This window comes from Prionailurus bengalensis, chromosome C1 (assembly GCF_016509475.1).
Source record: "Prionailurus bengalensis isolate Pbe53 chromosome C1, Fcat_Pben_1.1_paternal_pri, whole genome shotgun sequence".
In the NCBI taxonomy this organism is placed as follows: domain Eukaryota; kingdom Metazoa; phylum Chordata; class Mammalia; order Carnivora; family Felidae; genus Prionailurus; species Prionailurus bengalensis.
The window spans coordinates 72,162,667-72,189,752 of NC_057345.1; the positions used below are offsets into that span (position 1 = coordinate 72,162,667).

Here is a 27,086-nt window from a genome sequence, read left to right on the forward strand (position 1 = left end):
TAGGAAAAAGGGTCCCTGGTGGTAATCATTCTGGTCAATAATCTGATTTAGTAATAACTGTCCCCCCCCCCCCCAATTTCCTCTGGTAGATACATTTAAATTGAATTAACCTGCCTGTTACAGGTGATGTCCTTAATACAATAAACATAAAAATCACTTGAAAATGTTAAAGTGATTCCTAGGTCTCACTAGGTCTCATCCCCAGGGATTCTGGTCTGTCAGATTTGAAGTGAGGCACAGAAAATTTGCATTCTAAACCTCTCCAGGTAATTCTGAGGCAGATGGTCCCTAGACCACACCTGGTTAAAAAAAAAAAAACAAACAAAAAACCTGATATAACAGGTCTATTCATCAAATGATGGGATTATTAATGCCTTACTATAAAAATAGTTTAAAAAAATCACAAAAATGAACTTTGCACAAAATTTAAAAATTGATCTCATTCTCGTCTTTTCAAAAAAAAATGAAAACAAAAACCCAAAAAACAACCACAACCTCACTACAAAAATATCCAAACACCAAACAAACAAAACGAAAAGAAAAAAACAACCCCACAACAACTTAAATATATTTTGGGCTTCGCTATGCAGACTCTTTCCATTCTTTATCAATATCCATACATTATAAGGAATTTGCTGAAATGTCATGCCATAACGGTATACCAGTATCTTTTCCACAATCTGGCTTGATCTACCTTTCCAGCCAGGTCTCCCTTTATCCCTTACTATTTGTATGGAAATGTGCTTCATATTACTAGGCCTCAGAATTCGGAAGCCTTGACCACTCACTCGTGGCAGCAATGGACAGAAAGATTCACAGTATGGAAGAGTGCAAGAGACAGCACAGCACGTTCCCTGCAGAAAATTCATTCCAAAGACCACGTGAAGGGTGGCATATGGTAAGCTCCTACTGACCCACCAATCAGGTCAACTGCTCACTTCTCCTAGTGTGGAATATGTCAAGAGCCGGGAAAGAGCAAGAGGAATCTGATAATGGAATATCCTTGGCACAGAAGGAAACATCAGCAATGGGGATGAGCTTAAGCACTATATCAAAGGCTGAGAGACAAAGATGAGTAAGACACAGATCCAGTGTTTGCAGAGGTTACAGGCTAATGGAGGAGACTGGCAAACAATTATACTACAATAAGAACAAGCAGGGCACCATGGAAAACATTGAAAATTTATTATCTAGTCTCAAAATTCCCATTTTATAGATGAACAAACAGGACTGATAGAGAAGTCAAATAACTTGCTCGAAGTCATACAGGTAGATTTAAACCCAAATCTGTGCAACTCAAAACCTTTCTTAATCATCTTACTTTGCTCTCTTTCTTGACCTCCAGAGCTGCAGCACATCTCGCTTTCCTATAAACTACTATAACATCTCCTTTTCTGTACTCATTTGGTACTTATTATTTATTGTCCTGTGGTATCACTAACTCTTCTTTCATATGTAATCCTATTCTGACATGGTACAGTTTGGTATAGTTATAGGACTTGACTGGACATTTCTTTTGCACTTTTTAATTTAAATTGTTCCCTAAAGGGATGGATCCAGAGAGGGTGTCATCTGATGGGTTGATTCTTCTCTAGAGCCCTGATTGAGAAATCTTAGATCTACTTGGATATGTGGACATTTAAGAGGTTAAAGACACTCCTGGGGTGCCTGGGTGGCTCAGTCAGTTGAGTGTCAGACCTCAGCTAAGGTTGTGATCTTGCGGCTGGTGGGTTTGAGCCCCATACTGGGCTCTGTGCTGACAGCATGGAGCCTGCTTTGGATTCTCTGTCTCCTTTTCTCTCTGCCCCTCTCCAGCTCATGCTCTCTCTCTCTCTCTCAAAAATGAAATAAAAATTAAAAAATAAAAATGAAGAAAAAGTGTATAAAAATGAGAAGTTAAACACACTCCTAAAGTGTAACTACTCTAAGCAAATTAAAAACATATTCAACTTAGCCCTCTTTATAAAGTGGGTATGTCCAGAAATAAAATGGAGAGGCTTATTTAAGAGAAAAACAATGCATATCCAAGTAGCTCTCTTTTATTATGAATTTCTATGTAAACACATCTTATGCAGACTTTGTTTTTGGCTGCTTTCAAAACACATTAATAGTAGCTTTCACTGTATGGGAGGGGGCACATTAAACCATTAACTCTGGAGTGACCCCTGGGATTGAGTCTCAGCTCTAGGCTTTAAATGTAAATTTAAGCTTTTTGTTTGTTTTTTGACTTCTTGGTTTCCTCACTATAAAACTGGGATAATAATAGCCTTTGATACACTTATTGTGAAAGTACATGAAGATAATGTATATAATGAGACATAGTAATAAGCCCTTAATAAGCTAATAGTATTTTATGGCAGCATGACCAGCCAAGTAGGGGTCAAGTTTCTAGTCTGCAATCAGAAAGAGGTAGGTCTGAATCTATGCTCTGCTATACACTAACTGTGTGACCTTGAGCAAGTCACTTAAGCTCTCCAAGGCTCATTTTCCTCAACTGTAAAATGGGATGACAATGTCATACCTATTTCCTATAGAGTAATTCTGAAGGTTATTTTAAAAGACAAAGCAAAAGAGATTATGTCTGTAAAGTGCTTAGCACAAGTTCCTAGTACATATTCAATGTGTAATAAATGTGCACCTTTCCCTTTTTGTTTCTTGCAAGTCATTTGGCATCTAGAAGGAGATCAAAATATGCTTGCAGCTAATTGATTCATTTCTTCACCCCTTTCAAAGGATATAGCAAACTTCAAGAGTATACTGAGGTGTTCACAATTATGTATGTGAACAACTGCATGTATAAAAATGAGGTACGATCTACATCCAGAAAAAGAAACACAATTCATTTGTTAATGTGAACCGGGCTAAACCAGTGAGGCCAATGTTTGTCTTTTTCCTTATGCTGTACAATAGGACACTATACCCTGTGGTCCTAACCCAAATGATTTTGGATGTAAGCTAATAGGAAGTGGTGGACCTGGGGCAAACTAGACCTGAAAGCATTAAAACAGAGAAAGAAAAGAAAAAACCTTATGTATATCAAACTGAACACATACATGTCTCTGTCAGTTTGTGACCTGTGATTTAGTGAAATAGTCCAGAAGCTCAATAAGCAATTTGATTTCTTCAAGATGTAAGTGGAGCTATCTCTAAATGCAAGACAAAAACTAGGATTTATAAAACTTCTCATCAATTTCTCTTAGTCAGTCTGGCCAGCATGTTTCTTTCTGGGTGCAGGGAATAGGACTGCATGACGTCTGAATCTCTGTTGTGTGTTGTTGAAGGTGGGCCAAGATGGTTAGTCTGCTCATTTATAGTTAGAACTGACTGTCATCCTTCATGTGGATTAGATACAGTTTATCTGAGAAGTTTAGGATTTCTTCCAGACCACCGGGAGACAGTTCCCTGGGCCAGAGGTTTACTAAGTGGGACCTCAGTGATTCAAGGACTTCCCAAAGATCCTTAAAAAACATGGTATGTACAGCCATTGTTACCTGGTCAAGCTCAGACACAAAGAAAACAAAATCCAGAAAACTGAATATTTCCATTGACCCGATTTTCTAATCAACTGGGAGAATTGTGGGCAGCCCATTTTAGTCTATCACATTAGGCTAGTTGCTCCCACCATTCATAAGCACTAGATAATTGCCAGTTGGTTTTCCATCTGCTCTACAGATGATTCGCTGCATTCTTTATCCAAAGGTAAAGAAATCACCTATCCCTCCTGAGATGAGTTGAAAGAGAAAGAAGCATGGCAAAATCACACCGATAGGCCTGACTATACCTTCAATGGTTCCAAGAGCAGCCCGGCCAATTTTCCCACCTCGCAGTCTGACTCATGCATGTCCGGTGGTGACAATGAAGTAGAAACATGGAATGTTGTACATTCCAGAGGAAGTGTTATCAGGGTTCGTTATCAGTGCTGATTTCTTGTTTATCAGTGAGGGACCAAACTAAAATCTCCAAGGTTGTGCCTACTTCAGAAAGTGCCCAGTTTCTTCTGAGTAATGGAGACTGTAGATTTCCTTTCGTGGTGTGCTTTATTTACTTGGGTTCCATCTCTTTCCACCCTCTCTCCCATCCCCCACTCTCACTTCCTTGAGTGAACAATCCTGCCCCCTTGGTGCCTATGTGTTTGCTTTGTTGACATTTATTTGAAACTGTAATCACTGCTTTTCCTCACTCTTTGGTGTTTCTCTCTTTTCCGGACCTTATATTTATAATTTATAGCTTCTGGTGGGAGTATTCTCAAAATTACTGACATCGGAGCCAGTAGCCAACATAGCATTGTTTGAGGATAGTTTCATTTTTTTTTTTTTTTCATTACTGTCAGGAAAGGAATAATAACACCCTTGGTGGGGAAATAATTTAATACTGGGAATAGATAAAGTAACTCACCAATAAATTCTACTGAGAGTTATTCTTAAAATAAATGTCTTAACAAAGCCACCTTAGGAGAAGTTTTTCAATCAATTTATCAAGGTCCCATGGTTATCATTTTAAGACAGGTTAAAAATGTGCCAAAAGAAATGACTTTTAATAATAGAACAGGTCCCATTTGGAGCAGTGAGTGGTTCTGTTTAACTGTGGAAAGGAGAAAACACAAAAGCAATGCCAGGCGTAGTCTTTCTAAATGAAAAGGATTTAGGAAGTGGTAACTGTAAGTAATAAACAAAAAATACATTGTTTTTTTTTCTTGAAAAAGCTAAAGGTTCTGATTCTAAACACAAAGAGTTTCTGTGTTTTGGAACAAAGAACAGGTTTCTCTTTTCCTGTGAGAGTGATTGTTTTCCTTTCTCATATATGTTGCTATTGTCTGAATAAGAAAGCTTGCCATTTATTTATAGCTGGGTTCAGGAAATACATATATACACACAAGGCAGGGTGCGCAGCTCCCCATTTGGAGGGGAACACACAGAAAAAGATTCAGAAGACCATGTCTCTAACATCTTTCCTCTGTTGTTGGAACTAGCACTGTGAGGATGTGCTCATGTGGCCTGCCTGGCAGGGCATCGCCCCAGAGAGCTCAGGCTCCCAAGGAGGAAGATGCAGTCACAGTGAGGGGAGGAGATCTTGCTTCCTCTTTGTGGGTGCACAGAAGCCTTTGTTAAAAGATGAGCATCATTTCAAATATCTTGAGAATGTGGCTGTTGGCTGCTTAGTTCTATGTGCCAACATTTTTCCTAAAAGGGTGGAGGTGGTGTACTGCTCCAGAATGCTGTGTAAAGTGTTCTTTGAACCCCAGGGGATGTACTTCCTGCTTCTCACTGTGTCCCAAGCCAGAAGGGAAAGGAGAAAGCACCGAAACCCTCTATAGACACTCTAAATTCCCAAGAGACCCTAGACTCTGGCTAATATCTATGAGTCCTACATGGCTTGGAAGATGTGGGAAGTCAAGTCCCTGCTCTAATGTGCCATTTCTGACTTTTGCCATTTCCCAAAATAATTATTCCACTTTGTGCAAAACATAGTAAGTATTATTGGGATTGGACACAAATGGTGTTTAGTTCAATCCAACAGTCCTTTTCGGAGGCCCCCTTTGCGCTAGACACGATGGCAGTGAGAGGTGGCAAAGAGAAAGACACTCAAGGATAATTCAGTTGCAGACTCTGCCTTTAGGAGATGACAATCTATAATTTAAAGCAGGACAAGCACACGAAGGCGATGCCAGCAGTAAAAAGAAAGTCAACTTCACTTCTATTACAGACACCCCCTTACTGAAGAAGGCACGCGGCAGAGTGGAAATGGTACTGAAGACCATCTTGGCTGCATCACCGTGGTCTGTTACACAGCTGTGGGGTTGGAGGAATCGGCCTTGCTCCCCAGAGTAGAGCTGTCACAAAATAGAGTGGGAAATGTCTGGCTTTCAGCCCAAGAGAATTTGCATGGCTAGTTGCATTAACAACCAGGCATTTCCGTCAGTCCTAACGTTTCTGGGAATTTTCTCATTCAAAGGACTGGAAGACAGCTACATTCTCCCACTTGTTACTCATGGTTTCTTTGTATTACATCAATTACTTAAAAAAATTCTTGGGCTATGTTGTTTCACAGAACGGTTTAGGACTTATTGGTCAAATACCGAAGCAAAGGTGTATAGAAGGTATTTAGAGATGTTTAGGAAATATTCAGAGCACGGTTGGCTCACTCACAATTGATCTTTTATGAAATATACATATGTACCCATCTCAATGTATCAAAACAGTCAATATTAAAAGGGACAGATTATAGATTCTATTGAGATGTATGATATATGATGTTCAAGCCCACTACTTGTTGCTACTGGATACCTAAAATCCCTCATTTGTTTATACATCCATCAAGGTTTTATTGAGAGCTGACAATATACCAGGCATTAGGCCCAGGCAGTCCTTTTAAGGCTGGGTCAATATAACTATGGATAACATTCTAGAACTATTATGTTTTCTTTTTTTTTTTTTTTATAGTCTTACAGTGGATCAACTCAAAATGAACAGAACCTGAGAGAGGTTGTCTTTTAAACATCCTCTCTGAATTGATGGGCTGTACATATCCTAAAACTGAAGTGACATGGTTCTTTTTAGTTAAAGCTGGGCCAACTTTCAATGCCAAATATTCCTTTCGAAGCTAGCTGCCATTTTCTCCACAACTCTCTCTCCTATTTGGAGCTGCTCCTTTTGTTCAGATCATAAGGCCCACTTGAATATGGGGATGAAAGACTTCTGTTATTCAAACTACAACCAGAAACTGTATGAACCATTTCTCGAAGGGATCCTCAAAAACAATGGTTTCTGTGGAAGGCTGGGAAAAACTCCCACACTGGGAGGACCGCTCTGAGCTCTGTGAAGGGCTGGGGAGAAGCGTATACGCAGGAGGAACAAGGGAGAGCCTCTGGGTGAGTTATAGTCCTCACTTTCTAATTTCAGGGGTGCAGGGGAAAGAAATTCAGACCAAAGCACCCCTTCCAAAAGGCAAAATCTGGGATCCTATCTCCTTTCTTACCCCTGCCCATGCATTCTCTAAGACTAGCTCTGTCACAGAAGCAGATCTCCCACAGTCTAGTCCTTGTATGTTGTATCCAAGATATATCTTGTTGCCTCTTTGGCTATGAAGTCATGCCCTGACTATGCTTCCCCAGATACCTGCACCCTAATCTCACCTTCGAAAATTAACTCCCTTGGGTACTGGAGGCTTGGTGATCTTTCAGGTTCCCTGTGTCACTGGATAGCAGGAAACAACTGCAGCATTTATTGAGCTATCTTCTATTTATTGGTGGTTCATCTATTCTTCATTTATTTCTCACAACAATTCACTTTTATGCATGAGGAAACCAAAGTTCTTAGAAATTTAATAATTTGTCCAAGGTCACATGTTAAGACAGTAAATCCAGGATTCAAGTCTAGGTACCTCAACCTCCAAGTTCCCACCTTTTTCCTGTCAAACTACCACCTCTCCAACATCCCTTGAAAGACTAGACTCGGAGGGGCACCTGGGTAGCTCAATTGGTTAAGTGTCTGACTCTTGATTTTGGCTCAGGTCATGACCTCACGGTCAGGAGATCGAGCCCCGAGTCAGGTACTCAGCGTGAAGCCGACTTGGGAGTTTCTCTCTTTCCTTCTTTCTCTGCCCCTCCCCTGCTGGTGCATGCACATGCACGCTCCCTCTCTCTCAAAATAAATATGTATTTTTTATTTAAAACATTTTTTTAATGTTTAGTTTTTTTGAGGGAGAGAGAGAGAGGCAGAGAGAGAGAGGGAGACACAGAATCAGAAGCAGGTTCCAGGCTCTGAGCTGTTAGCACAGAGCCTGATGCAGAGCTCAAACCCACAAACCGTGAGATCATGACCTGAGCCGAAGTCAGATGCTTAACCGACTGAGCCACCCAGGTGCCCCAAAATAAATAAAAATTAAAAAAAAAAGACTAGACTCTGAGCTCACAAGCTGGTAGCCTTTGGGCTAATTTTTCCTGTAGATACAACTTATTTAACATGCATATATTTTTTACAGTTTGCATTTAAATGCACTTTAGATGGAGAAGGTCTGGCTCCTGAAGCCATCTGAGTTCGCTACTGAACTCCATGGATTGGTTTCTTTAAAGCTGGCTGTTATGTTCTTTAAGTAGGTGAAAGATGAGTCGAGCCTTTGGGGATAGAAAAAAAAAAACAGTGGGTAAAGAGGCATTATTGCTTCTAGAGCAGCAGAGGGGCAGGCTCTAAAGTGAGAGATAAGAAATGGCCAAACACACACACTTTGCAATGACATCCAGAATCAGCCCTGTTCACTCTGACCCTAGCACTGGTGGATTAATGCTTATTTTCTGTGTGAGTAAATACTCCTTAGTTATCTCATCAGCAGGGCATACATTTAAATTTTCTTTTGCAATAACTGTGATTGCTTTGCTTTGAGTCATTCAAAATCCTCTGCCCAGTCTGCTGGGCACAAACCCATTTGTGAAAGGGTTGCCTAGGGGTTAGAGAAGAATCTGTCCTCATGAAAGAGCTCCCCCCCCCCGCCCCCCTTCTGGAAGAAGATGAAGAAATTCATCATTGGGACCTCCAGTTATATCACTCTACATGAATGTATACTCTTAGACTAGATGGTTAAAAAAAAAAATCCTTCATGTATGTTCGGTACTCTGAGATTTTTAGCTCCAGGAAGTAGTGTGTTGGTAAATGTAGGGGAAAATATATGCATAATATACCCACATAAGTTTATTATAAATTTTACTGGTATAAAGGATAGGTAGCACACAATTTATAAATAATAATAAAACAGTTAATATTCCTTACTGTAAATTTTGTATTGCCAATTGATTCTCACAACAGAATGCTTCTGTTGATTTTTTGCAGAGCTCGTGCATCTGACGCCAACCTATTGTTGCAATTGACAAACCAGTGTAGTTCCAACATGGCTATTGGTTGATATTTTTGTTTATCCTAATGAGACAAGTGAAACAATGAAAACATACATTGGAACTTCGTTTGTTGATGATATGGGTGACTTCTTTGCTGAATTACATAACAGCTTTTGAATACTGGAAGAATACTCCCTCACTGTAATGGCTATACAAGTGACACACTTTTAAGTTTAATCTGTGGGATTAAAATTTCTTCCATCAGTTTCTTATGTCTGGACAATCAATAAAAAGCTAAATTAAGTTGATTTTTGTGATGCACACATTCCCACTGTTGCCAATTCCCAGTTACCAACATAACATTATTGAATACAGACTTGGGAAGAGATATGCAATGGCATGCCATTATCGAATATTACCAACATGCATGTACACAACAGATGTAAATAACCTTTAAGAGCACAGCTAATGAATGGTAAAATGTAGTACAGGAATTAGGAAGTGATAAGTTTTTAGCATTGTTTTTAGTATAATTTATTTAGTTTTAAGTTCACATAATTTAATGTTTTAAGTTTATTTATTTATTTTGAGAGAGAGAGTGAGTGGAAGCAGGGCGGGGGGCGGGGGGGGGCAGAGACAGAGAGGGAGACAGGGAATCCTAAGCAGGCTCCCCACTGTCAGCACAGAGCCCAACAAGGGGCTGAACCCACAAACTGTGAGCTCATGACCTGAGCCAAAAATCAAGAGTAGGATGCTCAACTGACTAAGCCACTCAGGCACCCCTACATAACTTAATTTTTAATAATGGCTGTGTTTAACAACCAGCTGGCAAAATTCTGAAAATTTAACAATTGGCTCATAAGCTGGGAGGAGGTGGTTCCAGCGAACCACTGCCCTACACAGGAGACTTCACAGTTTTAGAAGACTTGGTTCCTGGATGTTAGTATGAGTTGGCTTTCATTAAAGTTACTTTAAGTAGCCCTACAGCCTCTTTGTTAATGACACAGATAACTTTAGCTTTAAAATTTGGCTCATATAACTTTTGCTTCCTCATGGCAAACAACAATTGGGGATTAACCTTCAGTGGGCTTATGAAACTCAAGAACTCTTGGAAGGGTGGCAACTGGGTTTGCTAAAGAGGAGCCTAAATTCACAGATGCTCTCAAACATGCCAAGAAAACGTGGAAAGGCTTTCCCCTTTTCATACTAACTGGAAGCCTAAAGTCTGATTGTCCTATATGTCAAGAATGAAATGAGAATCCATGGTCTGCATTCTTAAACTTGGCACCGATTTAAATCATTGTTTTCCCTTTAAATCTTCTGTTTTATTTCTGGTTATTATGCTATCCTTCATGCATCGTTGTAAGCCACTTTTACAAAATGAGGTGAGGTAGGAACATATAATTTCAGACAGTTCTTCTAGAAACATATTTTTAAATTATAAACAAAAAAACTAATTATGAAGAAAATCATAAAACACAAGCTTTTTGTAAAAGAATCAACTATGAAAAGTTAAGATTCTAGTGAACTTAAAACAACCATATACTTTTGTCAAAACTCATTGAATTGTACATTTACAGTGTGAAGTATATGAAAATTAAGTGTTATTGTATGGAAATTATATTTCAATAAAGCTAATAAAAAAGACTGAAGTCTTCTTTCTCCCCTCTCTGCCACATCTTACTTGTCTCCTTTTTCCCATATGGTAGTGACATGGGTTCATCAGATCTTTTTAATTAATTAAAAAAATTTAATGTTTATTTATTGTTGATAGAAAAAGAGCACGAGCGGGGAAGGGGGAGAGAGGGAGGGAGACACAGAATCAGAAGCAGGCTCCAAGCTATCAGCACACAGCCTGACGCGGGGCTCGAACTCACAAACTGTGAGATCATGACCTGAGCCAAACTTAGCTCCTTAACCAACTGAGCCACCCTGGCGTCCCCTTCAGTTGTTGTTGTTGTTGTTGTTTTTTTTAAACATACATACTTGAAACAAAATCTGCTTACTCTCCATTGAATTTGTCAGTAAAGGAGCCTGAACATCACAGGTCCAGAAGCTCCAACTCCATTTCCTTCAAAGGCTGGTAATGAAAATCTCTAGAGATGGGCGCCTGGGTAGCTCAGGCATCCAATTCTTGATTTCGGCTCAGGTCATGATCTCATGGTTAGTTGAGTTCAAGCCCCACATCAGGCTCTGCGCTGACAGTATGGAGCCTGCCTAGCATTCCCTCTCTCCGTCTCTCTGTGTGCCTGCCATACTCATGCAAATCCACACGTGCACTCTCTTTCTCTCTCTCTCAAAATAAGTAGATAAACATAACAAAAAGAAAATCTCTAGAGGCTCTGTACCCACGAAGGCAATTACATGTGGCCTTGTTACTCAGTTTCTATAATCATCTCATATTTATTACGTTTTTGCCCATGTGTACGAAGTGGTTCCAATACCTGAAAATAGTATGTTACACAAAAATCTAATAAACGTTGGTACTGTATATAGCTACTTAATTCCTGGCTCCTGAAAAACACTCTTGCTAGCACAGGCTACTTGATGTTCAGGAGTCACTGCTGTCCTTCCTCAGGCATAAGCACCTTAACTACCATGTGCTCAGAGATCACAATTTCTGTGAAATAGGGTGGACAAATCTCATTCATATTTTAGGACTGGGTTTCTCCACCTCAGCACTCTGGATATTCTTTGTTTATGGGGGCTTCCTGTGCACTGTAGGACGGTTAGTACCATTCCTGTCCTCTACGTACTATACTACACGCCCACAGCATCCACTCTCCCACCCACCATGCTGTGACAAAAATATCTCCAGATATTACTAAGTGTCCCCTGGGGGGCAAAGTTGCCTCTGGTTGAAAACCACTGTTTTTAGAATAAAGTCATCAAATTTATTTATATTTTAGGAAAAGAGCAGATGGTTATGGGAAAGAGGAGGAAAATTAACCAGAAAAAGAAAGAAATCAAATTTCCAAATAAGTATACTATTTACTCTTCAATTCTTCCTCTGAATTAACAAGAGCCCTGAAAAGAAAGAGATTAGTGTTTAAGAAAACAGCTGTTGTCCCCATATATCTTTTCCCAGAAACCAAAATACCCTGTAAATGACTACAACCAAACCATGGCTAATGGAGAAAACAGCCATCCTCATTTTTCCTACTCTTGTGTGGGGAGTTCCCTGGCTTTCTGTGTTTCAAGTTTTATGTTTTGAAATGGGGTGGGGGAGAAACCTTGTTTCCTTCTGGATATGGCCTTTGCTAGTGTCAGACAGTGAATGTTGATAAAATAATCTGAGCAGCTGGGGAAGTGGTGTCATTTTATAGACTACTGAGAATCATAAGTTTGAGAACTAGGCACGAATTTGGAAATTATCAAGCCCATTTCCCTCTTTTTTTAATGTTTATTTATTTTTGAGAAAGAGAGAGAGTGCATGCAGGGGAGGGGCAGAGATGGGGGGACAGAAGATGTGAAGCAGGCTGTGCACTGACAGCAGTGAGCCCTACGTGTGGCTTGAGCTCCTGAACTGGGAGATCGTGATGTGAGCCGGAATCAGACGCTCAACTGACTGAGCCACCCAGGTGCCCCTTACAGAAATTCAGAGAGATGAAAAACTGACTTACCTAAAAGCACACAAAATTAGTGAACTGCAAAGTGAGGACTAGATCTTAGCTCTCCTGCCTCAGTCCAGGCTTTTCTACTGGTCTTAGTTTGGTGGAGAGAATTTAAGTGGGACAAGAAGGAACAACATCAACTCCTCCCCTATCTCCTCCTCCACATCCACTTTAAGGGGGTCTCTTTTCTCTACAAGATCTAGATAAGAGTGTCTTGCACCTTATTCCTTGATTTGTGTAACATTATAGAGAACCAGTGGTTCTCAACCCTGGTTACACACTAAAATCATCCAGGGAGCTTTTTAAAAAGTACAGATTTCTGGACCCCAACCATAGAGATTTTTTATTTAGTTGGTCTGGAGGGAGACAAAACAACAGTATTTCTATTTAAACACTTCTCCCAGGTATCTCTACTGTGTAGACAGGATCGAGAACCAGTATTCTGTGCCCTCTCCATAATCTCTACCAATCTTGGGGGTAAATAAAGAGTGAGAGGGGAAAGGAGGCAGCTTATATTCTCATGTTATCTCTCGTCCTAGCTTCCAGTGAATTAGATCCATTCAGAGGTACAGTTATTTTATAGGTGCTACCCTTCTTTTAAACCATGGCAACATAAACAGGGACCTCAGGCTTCCTTTGATTGCCTCAAAAAATCTTATTCACATAGGGTAATAGATTTTTCTCAAGTCTGGCAGGTTGGAGTACTGCAGTAATAAGAACACTTAGAATAGAGAACTCTGGTGTTCTTCAAAGACTTGCCAACCTTGCCTTGTGCCTCAGGTCACTCCTCACTCCCTTTTTAATTCTCTCTCCCTGTCTCCACGTTCCTAGTGCTTCTAACAAAGGACATTTGTTTTTGCTTTCTCTCTTGCTGTATTGTCTGGCGACCCCAAGCCTTCAAGGATCCCACCTTTCACCCCAAAGGAGTTGTATGTTCCTAAATAAAGACAATTCCCTCCTTCAGGGCAATTCAGGATTTGCTTCCCTCACATCTGTTCTTTGCTATCTTCCTAACTACCCCACTTTTCATTTGCATATCCACACAGCCCAGTGTAGCCCACATAATAAGGGGAAATTATTTCTACCCTTGACTCTAGGCCAGGGACTCCTTTCTTGGTTCAGAACGCGTCGTGTCTCAGTAATATTTTCATGGTGCCTCGAGGCCAACAAAACCTAATCACAACCAAAATAAACACAATACTCCTGTCCAAAGAATACCCTAACACTCTTTGTTTATTAAGTAGTTAGGTCCAAGCAATCTAACAGTAGAATTGTGTGTGATGTCTGACAGGTACATCTGTGCTATTTTTGAAAATTTAAAATAGGCCATGGGGCCCCCCTGTGAGTTTGCTGCAGTGTCTCAGCAGGCCTCTGTGCAATCAGGGAATTGTAGCTCCAGTGTAATTCACCCCTTGGTTATAGTTAGTGGTTCAGGGATGGGCAGAAGCCCAATTCAGACTAATAAGAATGGACAAGATCCGAAGGAAGCGTCCTTACTTTTCTAAGAAGATTAATGTCTCTCTTCCTGAATACAGGTGAGCAAGCATGTAGTCAGAAAGCTGCTGGCAGTCACTGTGCTGCCCTGAATGGGAGCCAGCTTTATGGTGAAGTGCATCTGTGTAAGGTGAAGAAGAGAGACAAAAGAATCTGGTTCTTTGATGGCATCATTGAGCAGATCAATCAAACCTACTGTCAAGTCTGCATTACTTTAGACTACGGGGACCAATAAATCTCCGTTGTTTTGACAGCTTGAATTTTTCTCCTAATGCCTAATGAACACGAACAGCCTTCATCAATTAGGGCTAAATTTGGCTATAGTAGAAACTACCTGCTCTCCAAAGAGACTTTAAAGAGTTTATTTCTCTCTGATATGGGAGTTTTGAGGTTATAGTGTCATCAGGAGTCCAGGGTCCTTCTAGCTTTTTGCTCTGCCATACCTAGGATCTAGCCCTTGTCCTCGTGGTATAAAATAGCTGCTGGATGCTCCAACCATCACATCCCCTTTTCAAGCAGTAAAATTCAGGAAAGGGAAAAGGGTACAACTCTTCCCTTTCAGTCCAGATCCTGGATTTCACAGCCAGCACTTCTACTTTTATCTCATTGGTAATACTTAGTTTCATTCTTATAACTAGTACAAAGGAAGCTGAGAAATGACTATTCCAAGTGGCAATGTGCTCATTTAAAAGGAAGGATGGGATAAGAAGCTGGAAAAGGCCACTAGCTGAGAGTCATTGATTGATTCAGAAAGTAACATACATAGTTTTACCTTTCCATTATATATATTTTGATCCCTTGGGTGATTGACATACTACTTGAATTCGATTAAGTCAAAGTATCCAAGTCATCCCAGAAGGACAGACGATTATTGAAAAGCTTCCAGAGAGGCACAGTTACACCACTGGCCGTTTGTGCAGTGTTTTGCAGCAGTGCTTGGCGGATGGTAGATGCTTAATAGACATTTGTTAAATGTTGAATGAATGAATAATCTTTTAGCAATGCATTTCCACATTTCAGTAACTATTAAAATACTCCTAAAGTCTCCAGAGGCAATTTCCTATAAGACACACTTACTCAGAGCTCAACCTTTAGTGAAGAGCAATGAAGAGTTGCCCATCAACACTTGTGCCATATCCTGTGCAATCAACACTGGTTACTGAATCTCTGACTTTAATCAGCTTTGGTTGCTCTCCAGAAGCCCTTCTCAAATTCTCCCTAACAAGCTGAAGGATGGGACCAAACTTCTTACCCAAACAGAGATCTGGGTTTCCTTCCTCCTTCCACTATTCCTACTTGAAGAATTTAGTATCGTGTTTATTTTCAAGCCAGAGGATGGTAGGGCTCAGAAGAAATGTAGACTTTTCTATTCAAGTCTGATGGCCTTTATGCCTAATGAGAATTAGAACTTGCTTCCAATACATTGTTTTTAATAGGCAAGTGTTATCAACAGAGAGAAAGGCACCAGATGTAACACATGATATGTATCTTTTACTCTGTAAGCATCCCCCCCCCCCACTAAAAAGATACATCATTTTAGAGAAAAGTTAGTTGTTCATAAGCATTTGTATTTCAATCATCTAGTGGAATTCTGCATTGTTTTCTTTCCCACGAGACCTATTTCTCTGAAGTGCCAGTTATTTCTACTCAATGTGATATTATTCTGAATGATAGCAGGTGGCATTTTCTGTTCACTCTGTGGATTCCAGACAGAGCCAGTGTTTCTCACAGTGTGATCTGTGGATTACCTGCATCCAAACCATGCAGTGGTTCCTGGGCTCCATCCTCCTAGTCTTGCTGAATCAGAATTTCTCCTGGTGAACCTCAGGAATGTGATGTGCATTCAAATGTGCATTTTGGGTGATCCTTGGGCATACTAAAGTTTAAAACCCAGTAACTTAGACTTCTCAAATTAAATTAACATGATTTTCACACCGAAAAGGTATTATTACTGCTACTGATATTACAACTACATGTGAGCTATCTTGAGCTCTTATCACTTGCCAGAGTATGGATGGAAAAACAAATGAGTGACTAGAAAATGTGCACGAGATGTAATAGATTCAACACCTTTCATTTAGCTTCCAATTGCCATTTTTTGGTTTTTATTTTTTTTATTTTTATTTTTTTTTGGTTGAACTCTGTATGATGAGTCACCTCTGGATTTGTGGTCACAGCTTTGAACTTAATTCCACTTCAGAAAGAGATTAAAAGGGAATGGCTGTTGTAACATATTTCCAAAGCTTCCTTTTTTAACATCTGCAGACAGATAGTGTTTGAGTAATAGTGGGCCTCAACTGCAGCATCCAGTGATCATAAATGAAAAGTAAGTTTAGAAATATTCTTTTTCTTTTCCAGAGAGAGAGAGAGAGAGAGAGAGAGAGAGAGAGAGAGAGGGAGAGAGAGAGAAAGAGAAAGAGAGACAGAGAGAGAGAGTGTGTGCACACACATGCATGTTGGGGAGAAGCAGAGGGAGAAGGAGAGAGAAAATCCCAAGCAGGCTCCATGCCTAGCACAGAGCCCAATGTGGGGCTGGACCCCATGACCATGAGATCATTACCTGAACCGTAATCAAGAGCCAGATGCCCAACCAACTAAACCCTCCACGTGCCCCAGATCTAGAAATATTCTTACAGATTGCTGGACTAATATGACATTTTGAAAGATAAAAATAAGGAGAGATAGTGATTTTTAATAGCACTAGAAACACTAGTGGAATGGTTTTGCAGGAAGGTGGTGGCAAATTTAATTTGTTTCTCTTGCATGTCATTATTTCAAAGGATGGCCTAATTCTGGTATTATATGAGGTGGTATGGATGGTTTCTTTAGAGGCTGGAGAATAATTCATGGTTAACATGTCACTTCTAATTTAGGGTCTATATTTTACCATATGCTTTATTAACCTTCAGCCAAGCAATAGGATACTCATTAACACCTAAGGCATGTAATACATGTGATTTCCACAGAGAAACAGTAACCTAAAACTCAACCATCCTCCCTACTAGCTCAACTGATACATTTCCTAATCCCTTCAACATTAAGGGTACTGGTGTTGGCATGGCCCAGAGTATCACATAGGCCGTGCTGTGATGCATCATTTCAGCCTGTGACACAGAAATCATCCTGTTTTTTTTTTTTTTTCAAAGGAGGGGGCCAGTCTCTTGCCAACTCACTTCAGCCAAAAAAACAACAGGACACTGCTGGAGATGGAGGGCATGTAAATATTGAAGTGATTTTTTTGGTGTGCCTTGAGAGTGAGTAGATAAAGATAAAAAAATAAATAAATGGAAAAGAGTAAAGGACAGAGACTCCAAATTTGGATGAGCCACAGACTGCTGCCAATGGAAAGTGAAATGGGAGCCAACCCCGTTAGTGTCTTACGAGCTTAGACATCGGATGTCTACCCGAGCCACTGTCACTTGAATATGTCTGAGTATAGCTCAGTTCCCAAAATGTGAATCTAGGTCAGTGAAATCCAGCAACATACTTCTGCCCACTGACCTTCTATAGTTTGTTCCTGCGTGGAAGGGGAGGACTGAGTTCATGGTCCTCATGATAGGTCCTCCCAGATAGGGAGAACTGGAACTCTTTTCCCAAAATTCCACCAAAGTCACCCATCTGGTAGTCATTTCTGAAGTCATTTTGTTCATCATTGTCCCCTAGGACCTAGTACAATGCCTGGTACAGAGTAGGAGTTCTATAAATATCTGTCAAAGTGCTGATCGGCTCCTTTTTTCTCCCATGCTCCTCACATCCCTCAGTCACAGTGTTCTATTACTTTTCCAAATGGAACTCAGCTTCTGTACAGCCCTTTCTATTTTCATGGCTATTTCCCTCGTCCAGACCTCCTCTTCTTTATTTCTGGACTGTGTGATGGCACCGAACTAATTTTATTCCTCCTAATCTTTATCCCTGTTAAATCATCACAGGCATACTGCCAGATAGATTTTTCTGAAACACCACCTTCAGCTTTTACACCTCTGCGAAAAACTCTGAGTGCCTCCCCACAGCCTGCAGGTAAGAAATGCCTCACTCTTTGACTTCTGGACCAGCCCCAACTTATGTCTGGAAACTTAACTTTCTTTCCCTGCACCCAGCCCTTGGTCCAGCCATTGTCTATGGATCATAAAATAGACATTTCCCTAGTTCTCCTGTTCGTAATAACCACTCCTTCTCTATGGCAGGCTTGCTGTTCATTCTGGTCTACTCAGACTTTGACTCCTACCTCCTGTGATCACTCCCCCCTTAGTACTCCCATCCTCTCTATGAGGACCCTGTACTAATTACTCATTTATCTTATGTTACACTGTGACAGCATTTATATCTTCATGTCCTGCCCTATTTCTTCAATCAGGCTGGAGGGACCTTGAGGGCAGAGACTGTTTCTCACTCATCTCAGTGTCCCCTGTGTGTGGGGAACTATCTTTCATATAGTTGCTGCTCAATAAAGAGTTGCTGGAAGCTCATCCAGCAATAGGAAGCTCAAGCTTCAAGCTCAGCTGTGACTCTTTTCCTCTGCCCCGGTTTTATTTTTTCAATTGTCTTTAAAGAAGCCTTTCTGCAAAAGGGACAGTAACAAGGGCTTTTGGGAGCTTCGCCTTTTTTTCCTATTAGATTTTTATGTATAAATTACAAAATGATGTTTTTTAGATATCCAATTTGATAGTTGGATGCCATTGATGCCTCCTCAAAGAAAGATGGAATTAGGTTGGAGTCTGCTGTGGTTTTCTATCCTCAAACAGGCATGAAGATATTCAGCTAAGCACAAGTCTTCAATCACCCACAGCCATCGAAAGAACAATGTCACAGTGATCAAAGAGTCTACAGTCAACCCACTTTGGAACTATCCCTGTTCTGGTGCTACTTTTTGCCAGGTGTTTGCACATCCACATGTTCAAGACACAGTCCTTTACCCTGAAACTTCCAATGGAAAAGAATGAAGCTCTCATTCTCTAGTGAGGCTGATTCAACTTTGTTTAGAATGAGATTGAGTACAGGAGACAGGGGTCACCCATGGGGAGAGTTGGTGGCAGAGCCAGAATGACAACCCATGGATTACCCAAGATAACAAAGTTATCTGCTTAGTTCTCATAGCCATTTTGGACCTTTGGACAACTATGCTTCTTTACTAGAATCAACATATGATTATTTATTTATTATAATGCTTATTTTTTTTTTTTTTTGCGCGCGAGAGAGTATCAGTGGGGTGGGGCAGAGAGACAGGAGGACAGAGCATCCAAAGCAGGCTCCAGGCTGATAACAGAGAGCCCAATGTGGAGCTAGAATTCATGAACCCAGAGATCATGCCCTGAGCTGAGAGTTGGACGCTCAACCGACTGAGCCACCCAGGTGTCCCAACATACTATTATTTTCAAAGGTACGTTCTTTAATATCAGTAATGGTGTGTGAAGTTTAACCTTTTTGCCTCTTTGGCACAAAACTTCACACCTTGAGATCAGGTCCTGTTAGATGTGTGTGTGTGTGTGTGTGTGTGTGTGTGTTGGGGGAGGGGGCACAGAAACGTGAGTCAAATGCAAATATCCTGCCCTCAGAAAATGATAACAGCGATTTTTTTGGTCACTTGGAATATTTTAATAAGGAATTTTAGCATGCCAAATGGATTAAATATTGGCATTCAAGCTATTGCCCAGTTAGGTGTTATATTTTAAGTTATGCAATGTTGAACTCCAGGCAGCAAAAAGGTAAGGGGTTTCTAGCTTTTGATGGCTTTAATCATGACACTTTCTCTACTTTTATTGCTATGCAGAATGCATACTTTTGCACCTACAATGCATAGTGGCTGGATTCTTCAGGTGTGTGTTATTCAGGATTCTAAGCTAGGTGCTTTTGGAAGTTGCAGAAATCCATGAGGGCAGTGTGGCTCTCAACTTCATCTGTGCTCCTAGATCATCTGTGGAGCTTTTCAAAAATGCAGATGCTGGGGCTTGAACCCAGACCCAGAATGTTAGGGTTCTCTGGGATAGGTCCAGGGCAGTGTGTTTTCAGAAAGTTCCGCAGGTGGTTTTAAACCACACTTCTCATTAGAAAACACTCATTTAAAGTCACTTAGGCCTTTTCTTTTGTAAGCAAGAGTCTTGGATTCAAAGGCCCATGCAGAGGACATTTGTTCAGTCACACAACAGATGCTTGATTTCCCCCTATAACATCCCATAAAGTCTACTGAGTATTTTTTGATGTCCCATCGTATAATGGACAGAATAAATGGTCCTTTAAATGTAATTTCTTCCTCTGAAATTTTCCTGAAACCTCAAGAGAATAAAACCCTATTATCATTCCCTTTCTCCTACTTGGCTAATTTTGCCTTCTTCCTGCCTTGGAACTAGTGCTGAAATTCAGCATGGCTGTTTTGGTCTCACAGCTTCAGATTATTTATGGCCCTATCATGCCAAAGTATTTTCTTTTGGCCACCCCAGCCTTGTTGGCATACAGCTCTGGGAATATCGTCAGATAAGGCAACCGCTGCCAGGAAAAAAGCATAAACAGTTGTTACAAACTCAGAGGCGATTTGGTGTTCTGTTAATTTCTTAATTCAGGCATGGTAGATTTTTTTTTTAAGTCATTGTTTTGTGGGTCTCATGAATACAACTAGAACAGACAACCAAATAAGAAGACTAAATTAAACCTACAATGGGACTGTCAGCATATATTTCACAGAAGAGACCCAAAGTAGGAAATCTTGTGGCTACACACCATAATTCCCTGTGACAACAACAACTAGAAATGCGAAGTCTTTATTTTTCCATTTCAATCACCCTGTTGATACTAGTTAGGTCTCATTCTGTCTTTTGGTTTTTGCTATTTGTTGTTCCAGTTATCATCAAAGGAAATTCCAGGCAATAAAAAAACGTACAAAATCCAAACACATTAAGGGTTTTTCCATTTCTTTCTTTATGTGACCATCTATAAAATAACATGGACATTTTTGGACAAAAAATCAATGCTGACGCTGAGTCAAAACAAGAGGAAATACTGTCTGAGTGACCTCTGTTATATAGTTAGTCATTCAAAAGAAAAAACATGCTTCGTGCTATGGAATTTAAATTCTCTGCGAAGCAGCCCATGTCCTCATTCAAGAAATCTTACAAATGCAGTTAGTTATTTCAGGAAGTAGATAAGAAACCAAAAGACATTTCCATCAAGATACGTTATGAGCATCTTAATTTAAAATTACAAGTCTACTGGATTTCCACTTACTATATTTCAGCTCCATTTACATGACAAGGACCAAAAAAAGGAGTGGTGAACTCATAATTCTTTTCTTACCACATCCTTTTAGTACTTCTATCAAAAGCATTTAAAAATAATAATTTGTTGTGATACAAAAGAATGGAATTTTAAAAAAGGCCAATAAACAAAATTGTAGATGCCAAAAGGAGCAAATAACTGGTTTCCCTGAGGGGTTAGGAAGGTGACAGCACTCCTGGTGACTTGCTGCCTGGCCAGCAGATGGCACAGCCCCCCCAGCTTGTCAGTTCCGCGGGGCTTCCAGGTTTGAGCTTCTTCATCTCCCTAGTTTTGGGAAAATTTCAGCTAAATGTCATCCTCCCTCTTACTCTGCCTCCCTCCCTTTGTCTTTCCTTCCTTTCTCCACTTCCCCCCCACCCCCCCTTAATTGACTGGAGGACTGAATGCCACCAAGGAGATTGAGTTAAAAATCAATATAGTGAGTCCCTCCAGAGGGCAGGAATTACAGTATGTCCTCCTATGACAGAGACCATGTAATTAATCCAGGTTCCTGGAAAGCAAGTCGATTTTGGAATGGATCTAGAAAAAAAAAAAATGGATGAGATGTGGCACAAATCTACTTGTTGTCATGTCTTTGCCTCCCCAACTTTATTGAGGTATAACTGACAAAACTTGTATATATTTAAGGTGTATAAGGGCTGGGGGTAGGGAAAATGGGAAGATGTTGCTCAAGTGGTATGAAGTTTGTCTTTTTTTTCTTCATTAATAAAATAAAAAACAAGCTTGTCTGCAGGAAAGACAGGAATCATGTAGCAGGTAAAGTAAGGGTTTAAGGGTTAGACCCAGATTTTGGAAAATTACTTTATGTAACTTAATTTCAGCCCACTTCCAATAATACATTATATACATAATTCTGTAACTTTAAAAATTATAAATACAAAATGGCCCACTGGACCACAATTCCCTTACCTCTTAAAGTTTTGTCTTTTGTTTAACTTTAAATGAATGAAATAATAGAATACGTATTTTTTGGTGATTGAATTCTCTTGCAGTTAGAAGGGCAGGATGAAGGTATAATTGCCCAAAGGCATGAGCAGAATTATGGAAAGTATGGGGAAAAAACTGTAAAATGGACAGGTTGCTCTAAAGATGAATTTTGCTTAGATAATCGTATTTCAAGGGTAAAACTTGATGTTAAATGTCTTTAGGTATTTGTTCAAATCAACCTAACCTCCAGCACCTTGGCCATATCAACAGGAAAATGCAGTAATAATATATCCTTTTTTCCTTCCTTTCAGTAAATATACTCTGTGTTAAATGTGTATTAAATGTGCCCTGTATTAAATGTGTTCTGGCTTTTTAGCAGAGAGTTGCTCAAGTCTTCCTAGACTGATGATTTCATTTAAATATACAATGCACACACCGTTAAATCTACTACAACCTAGACAGATATGATGACTATCTCCATAAGATCCCACTTCATTAACCAAAATTGATTGCAACCCATTACAAAGTGTTTCAAATGCAATAAGTCTAACCAGAAACCCTTGGGCTCTCAGCTTTGCATGAATATGTAAGAAATAGTTTTCTGGCTCTGAAGGAGGCAAGTATTCCACAAGCAGTGACAGATGTGGGAAGTATTCAAGCTCTCAGTGTGTGGCACAGGAAGGCATGATTCACCTGTTTAAGTGCTATGCCCTTCAACGAGATGCCCAAATGGCCACAGGCTTCTCTACAGAGACATCAAGATTTGCAAGGGAAAAACAGACATCTGGGACCAAACTCACATCTTTCCTGATGGGTCAGATCCTGGACACTGCAGCAAAAAAAAATGGGAAGAGGTAGTGGGTAGTTGGAGAGAGGAAAGGAGAAAGAGGAAGCCTAGCCAGAATAATTTTATGGCAAAATAATTGGGAAAAGTTTTCCAATTGAAAAAGAACAGGTATAGAGTGAGGTGGGCAACTGGGGGGAAGAAAATTAAGGCCCAGGAAATCCGATTCCAAAACCCCGAGATTGTATTCAAAATGTTTTATTTCATCAGATCTCAGTATTTTCACCTGTCAAATGGAAAAAAATATGTGTTCACTATGTGCAAATGATCTATTTGTTTCTATCCATTTGTCTTTCTGCCTATCTATATCAGTATTGATATCTCCAAATTAGTAGTAGGACTTGCCACACTATCAATTTTATTGACTTTTCTAATACAGAAGCCAAAACTGTTCTCAAATAAATAAACAGTTCAGTTCACTAAATCTGAATTTCACCAACCCACCTAGTTCCGACCTGAGAACATGCCTGCATGGAGATCTCACTATTCTTACTTTGTCCATCTGCTTTCACTACAAATAAGAGAATCTTTTTGATGCTAGAAACATGGCAGGTAGGCATTAGCCAACTCTACAGGCCTATGGCTTAGGAAGCACATTTGCTGATGGAAAACATGATCTCCAAAGAGTGAATGCCTTTCTAGTGAGGATTATTTATAGCTTCTGACACAGAAGGTTTCAAGTATAGAGTGAGCATCATTATTAACACTAACTCAAATAGACTCTACAGGAAGGAGGACTGTAAAGTCCACATAGGAGGCCCTTAAAAGATGTGACCTTAGAGGACTTGACTTGACAATGGGAAGGGAAAGATGAAGGGAGAATAAAAAGGTGGTGAGTTACTAAGGCATACAATGGGACTTGGGGCTTGGCTTTCTTTTCCCAGGTTATCAGTGGTCCTCTTTTCGGATTGCAAGGTCTTTCCCCGTCATCTTTTTTTTTTTTTTTTTTCAAAAGGAATGCTGGTTCAACATCTCTAAAGCAATACAAACCCTTCTCTTCAGAAGCCCATGTTCAAAAGCCATGTTTCATGGAGAAAAGCTCATCTTCTTCCTCACTTTTAAGTCCCTACTTCTTCAGACTTCATCTGCTCCATCCAGTTGTATCTCCCGGAGCTCACAGGAAAACTCTTCATTGGTTAGACTAGTTTGTATGTGTCTGGCTCAGTCTTTACTTATACTGTGTCCCCACCTGGAACACTGTCTCACTGAATCCCGCCCTGCCAAATCCTTTAAGACCCACATCTAGGCCCATTTTTGTCTGTGAAGTTTTCTCCCAATATCTAGGCTTCAAGGAGCTCCATCCTGTCTTGTGAAAGCAGTCAGGACTACTTCATAGAATGTTTTGTTAGTTAACCATAATTGTATTATTTCTTAATTTGTTAGATGTTTGCTTCTCCAGACTATTTGAGTAAGTGACCTATCTGAATTAGGGACCAAGCTACTTGAGTTAGGGATCTAGTCTACCCAGAATGGCAGATGGGGCTACTTTTTGTAATTTGTCTACCCAGAAGAGGTTCCTTCTGCTAATTAACACAAGAGCACAGTATAAACCAGTTTCAGCCCTCTCCCTCCCTTATACTCAATTTCAGACATGTGCTGACCAACCCAGTTGCCATGGATAAACACCACAGTTAGACCCTGAGGAGAAAAGTAATCTTCCTAGATCCTTTGAGTGATACCATCCATCAAATACTTTCTTTCAAGGCACCACCTTCTTTATGTGTAAAGTTGACATAGCCACCCAGATGAAGCAGAACAAAAAAGGGAGCATAGAAAAAGCCACCAAATTCAAGGTCTGAGGCAGGTTGTTTAGCAACAATTGTTAAAGTCCTAGAAATACAATCAAAGATATGGTATGAGAAAAGGAAGATGGAAAGGCCAGCAGAGCTGGCTGAAGAAGCTGCAGAAAATGCAGGGGGAAAATTCAGTAAATGGCAGGCAATGATTTCTTCTGAGACAAACTGCGCCAAGTCTAGCACTCAGGTAGACAAGTAAAGACCTAAAAGGGCACAAAAATTAATTGTGCACCTTGGGGCACAGACTTCCTCTCTTTGCCTGAGAAGAACTTCTCTCTTTAGTCCTTCAGTAAATCATGAGGAGGGGGTGGTAATACCAGCCCACCATTTAGTGCTAGCCTCGGGGCCTGGGGTGAGTCATTTGATCTAGTTTTCATCTGCAAAATGGAGATACTATCGCCTCTCTCACTTATTTATTCATCCATTAACCTGATTTTTTTTTAAATTTTTTTTTCAACATTTATTTATTTTTGGGACAGAGAGAGACAGAGCATGAACGGGGGAGGGACAGAGAGAGAGGGAGACACAGAATCGGAAACAGGCTCCAGGCTCTGAGCCATCAGCCCAGAGCCTGACGCGGGGCTCGAACTCACGGACCGCGAGATCGTGACCTGGCTGAAGTCAGACGCTTAACCGACTGCGCCACCCAGGCGCCCCAAACCTGATTTTTATTAAGGGCCCACCATGGACCAAGCACGAAGGAGAACAATAGTGAGCAAAACAGACATAGTCTTTGCCCTGAAAGAGCGTCAAGATGATCTCACGGGGCTGTTAGTTACAGAGAAGGAATGGGTCTTTGGACTATAAAGCACTGTAGCAGTGGAAGGTTTTCTTCATTATCAATGACTTCCACTATTGACCTAGCTGTGTGATTTGGGCAAATCACAATTTTTCTGTGCTTTCCTATTCTCACCTGTGAAATGGGACAAATTCCTGTCCTAAAATTTAAGTGTTCTAAATGCAAACAAAGAAGTTATGGTTTTTATGTACTTCCCAATCATGCCTTTCTAAAAGATCATTATCAAATATTTCAGACATACAAAAGGGTAAGAATAATAGAACCCCTTGTGTACCAACTATCTTACTCAGGAAAAGTGCTACTGGCTGCATGCCTTCCTTTTTTCAGGAGGAATTAACTGTGATGAGTTTGGTATTTTTTTTATTTTAATTGTTTTTAATGTTTACTTATTTTTGAGAGAGGAAGAGAGACAAAGCATGAGAGGGGAAAGAGCAGAGAGAGAGAGGGAGACACAGAATCCAAAGCAGGCTCCAGGCTTTGCACTGACAGCAGAGAGCCTGACACAGGGCTCGAACTCACAGACGGTGAGATCATGACCTGAGTCGAAGTCGGATGCTTAAACGACTGAGCCACCCAGACACCCTGAGTTTGGTATTTCTTATTCTGTCTGAATCACGGCCTTCCTAGGAAACCTGGTGGATGAGTAAGAATGCTTCACCAGTGATGAGTTCTTCCAACACTTAGGTGTTGCTGGTTCTCAATGAATCTGAGGTCACGATAGTATATCTGAGAAAGTTCCAGTACCAGCCTATTCTCTTCCCCCCAATCCTGCTTGCTGCCCGCCCAGTAGACAGAATTAGAAAAAAAACATGTGGTAGACATTGCCTGTTGCATTAAGAAGCATAGTTTTGTTTCTACCTTTAGGGCCTTCTGTGCAGATTCACTGGATCCAATTGCGATTAGGTTAGGCCCAGCCATGCTGCAGAAACTCTTCAAATGCAAAGCATCAGCCACCGGGACTGTGGAGACTGCATAGTCCTATGCGTATAATAGAAACAAGCAGTTTGGCATTGCAGAATAATTCTAAAACCGATTTAAACCTGCCCCAAATATGCCTATTTCTAAAGAGGGTGCCAGGGGCCCTGAATATCTGGAAGAAGAACTGGGACCTGTAGGTTTTGGTATTGCCAATTAAATAAAGACTACTTTTAAGAAGAAAGTGCAGAGACTTCTCTCAGATGTATGACTGTGTCAACACCTAGCTTTGCTGCTTGATCTACGGAGTGGGCTACTCTGGAAGGATATGTCTGAAAATCCTGTGCAAACTAGAACCTCACACCCTCAAGATGGAAAGAGCTTCTTGGGGATTATATCCCTTCCTAAGCCGTCTGATGAGCCAATCTATTAATAATCAATAGAGTAAAGGGACCATGAGAGGATGTATGTGCAATATCTAGCACAGCTTCCAGCACATAATAGGTACCCGAGTACAAGTGATCCTTGATTCCAATCCAAAAAATCTACACTTCATGTTAGAGTTAGCTGGGTCCCCAGAATTTTTTTGAAGTCATTTATTGTG

General features: G+C 40.4%; 1 protein-coding gene across 3 annotated transcripts in view; it reads right to left on the reverse strand.

The window, feature by feature from the left end:
* DDAH1 (dimethylarginine dimethylaminohydrolase 1) overlaps positions 1-27,086 on the reverse strand; it is a 139,117-nt gene that overhangs the window by 5,843 nt on the left and 106,188 nt on the right. For all 3 annotated transcript variants that reach the window (XM_043575468.1, XM_043575472.1, XM_043575470.1), the window contains one exon: positions 26,426-26,545. In XM_043575468.1, the coding sequence (XP_043431403.1) occupies positions 26,426-26,545 (120 nt within the window). The remainder of the gene's footprint in view (positions 1-26,425; positions 26,546-27,086) is intronic.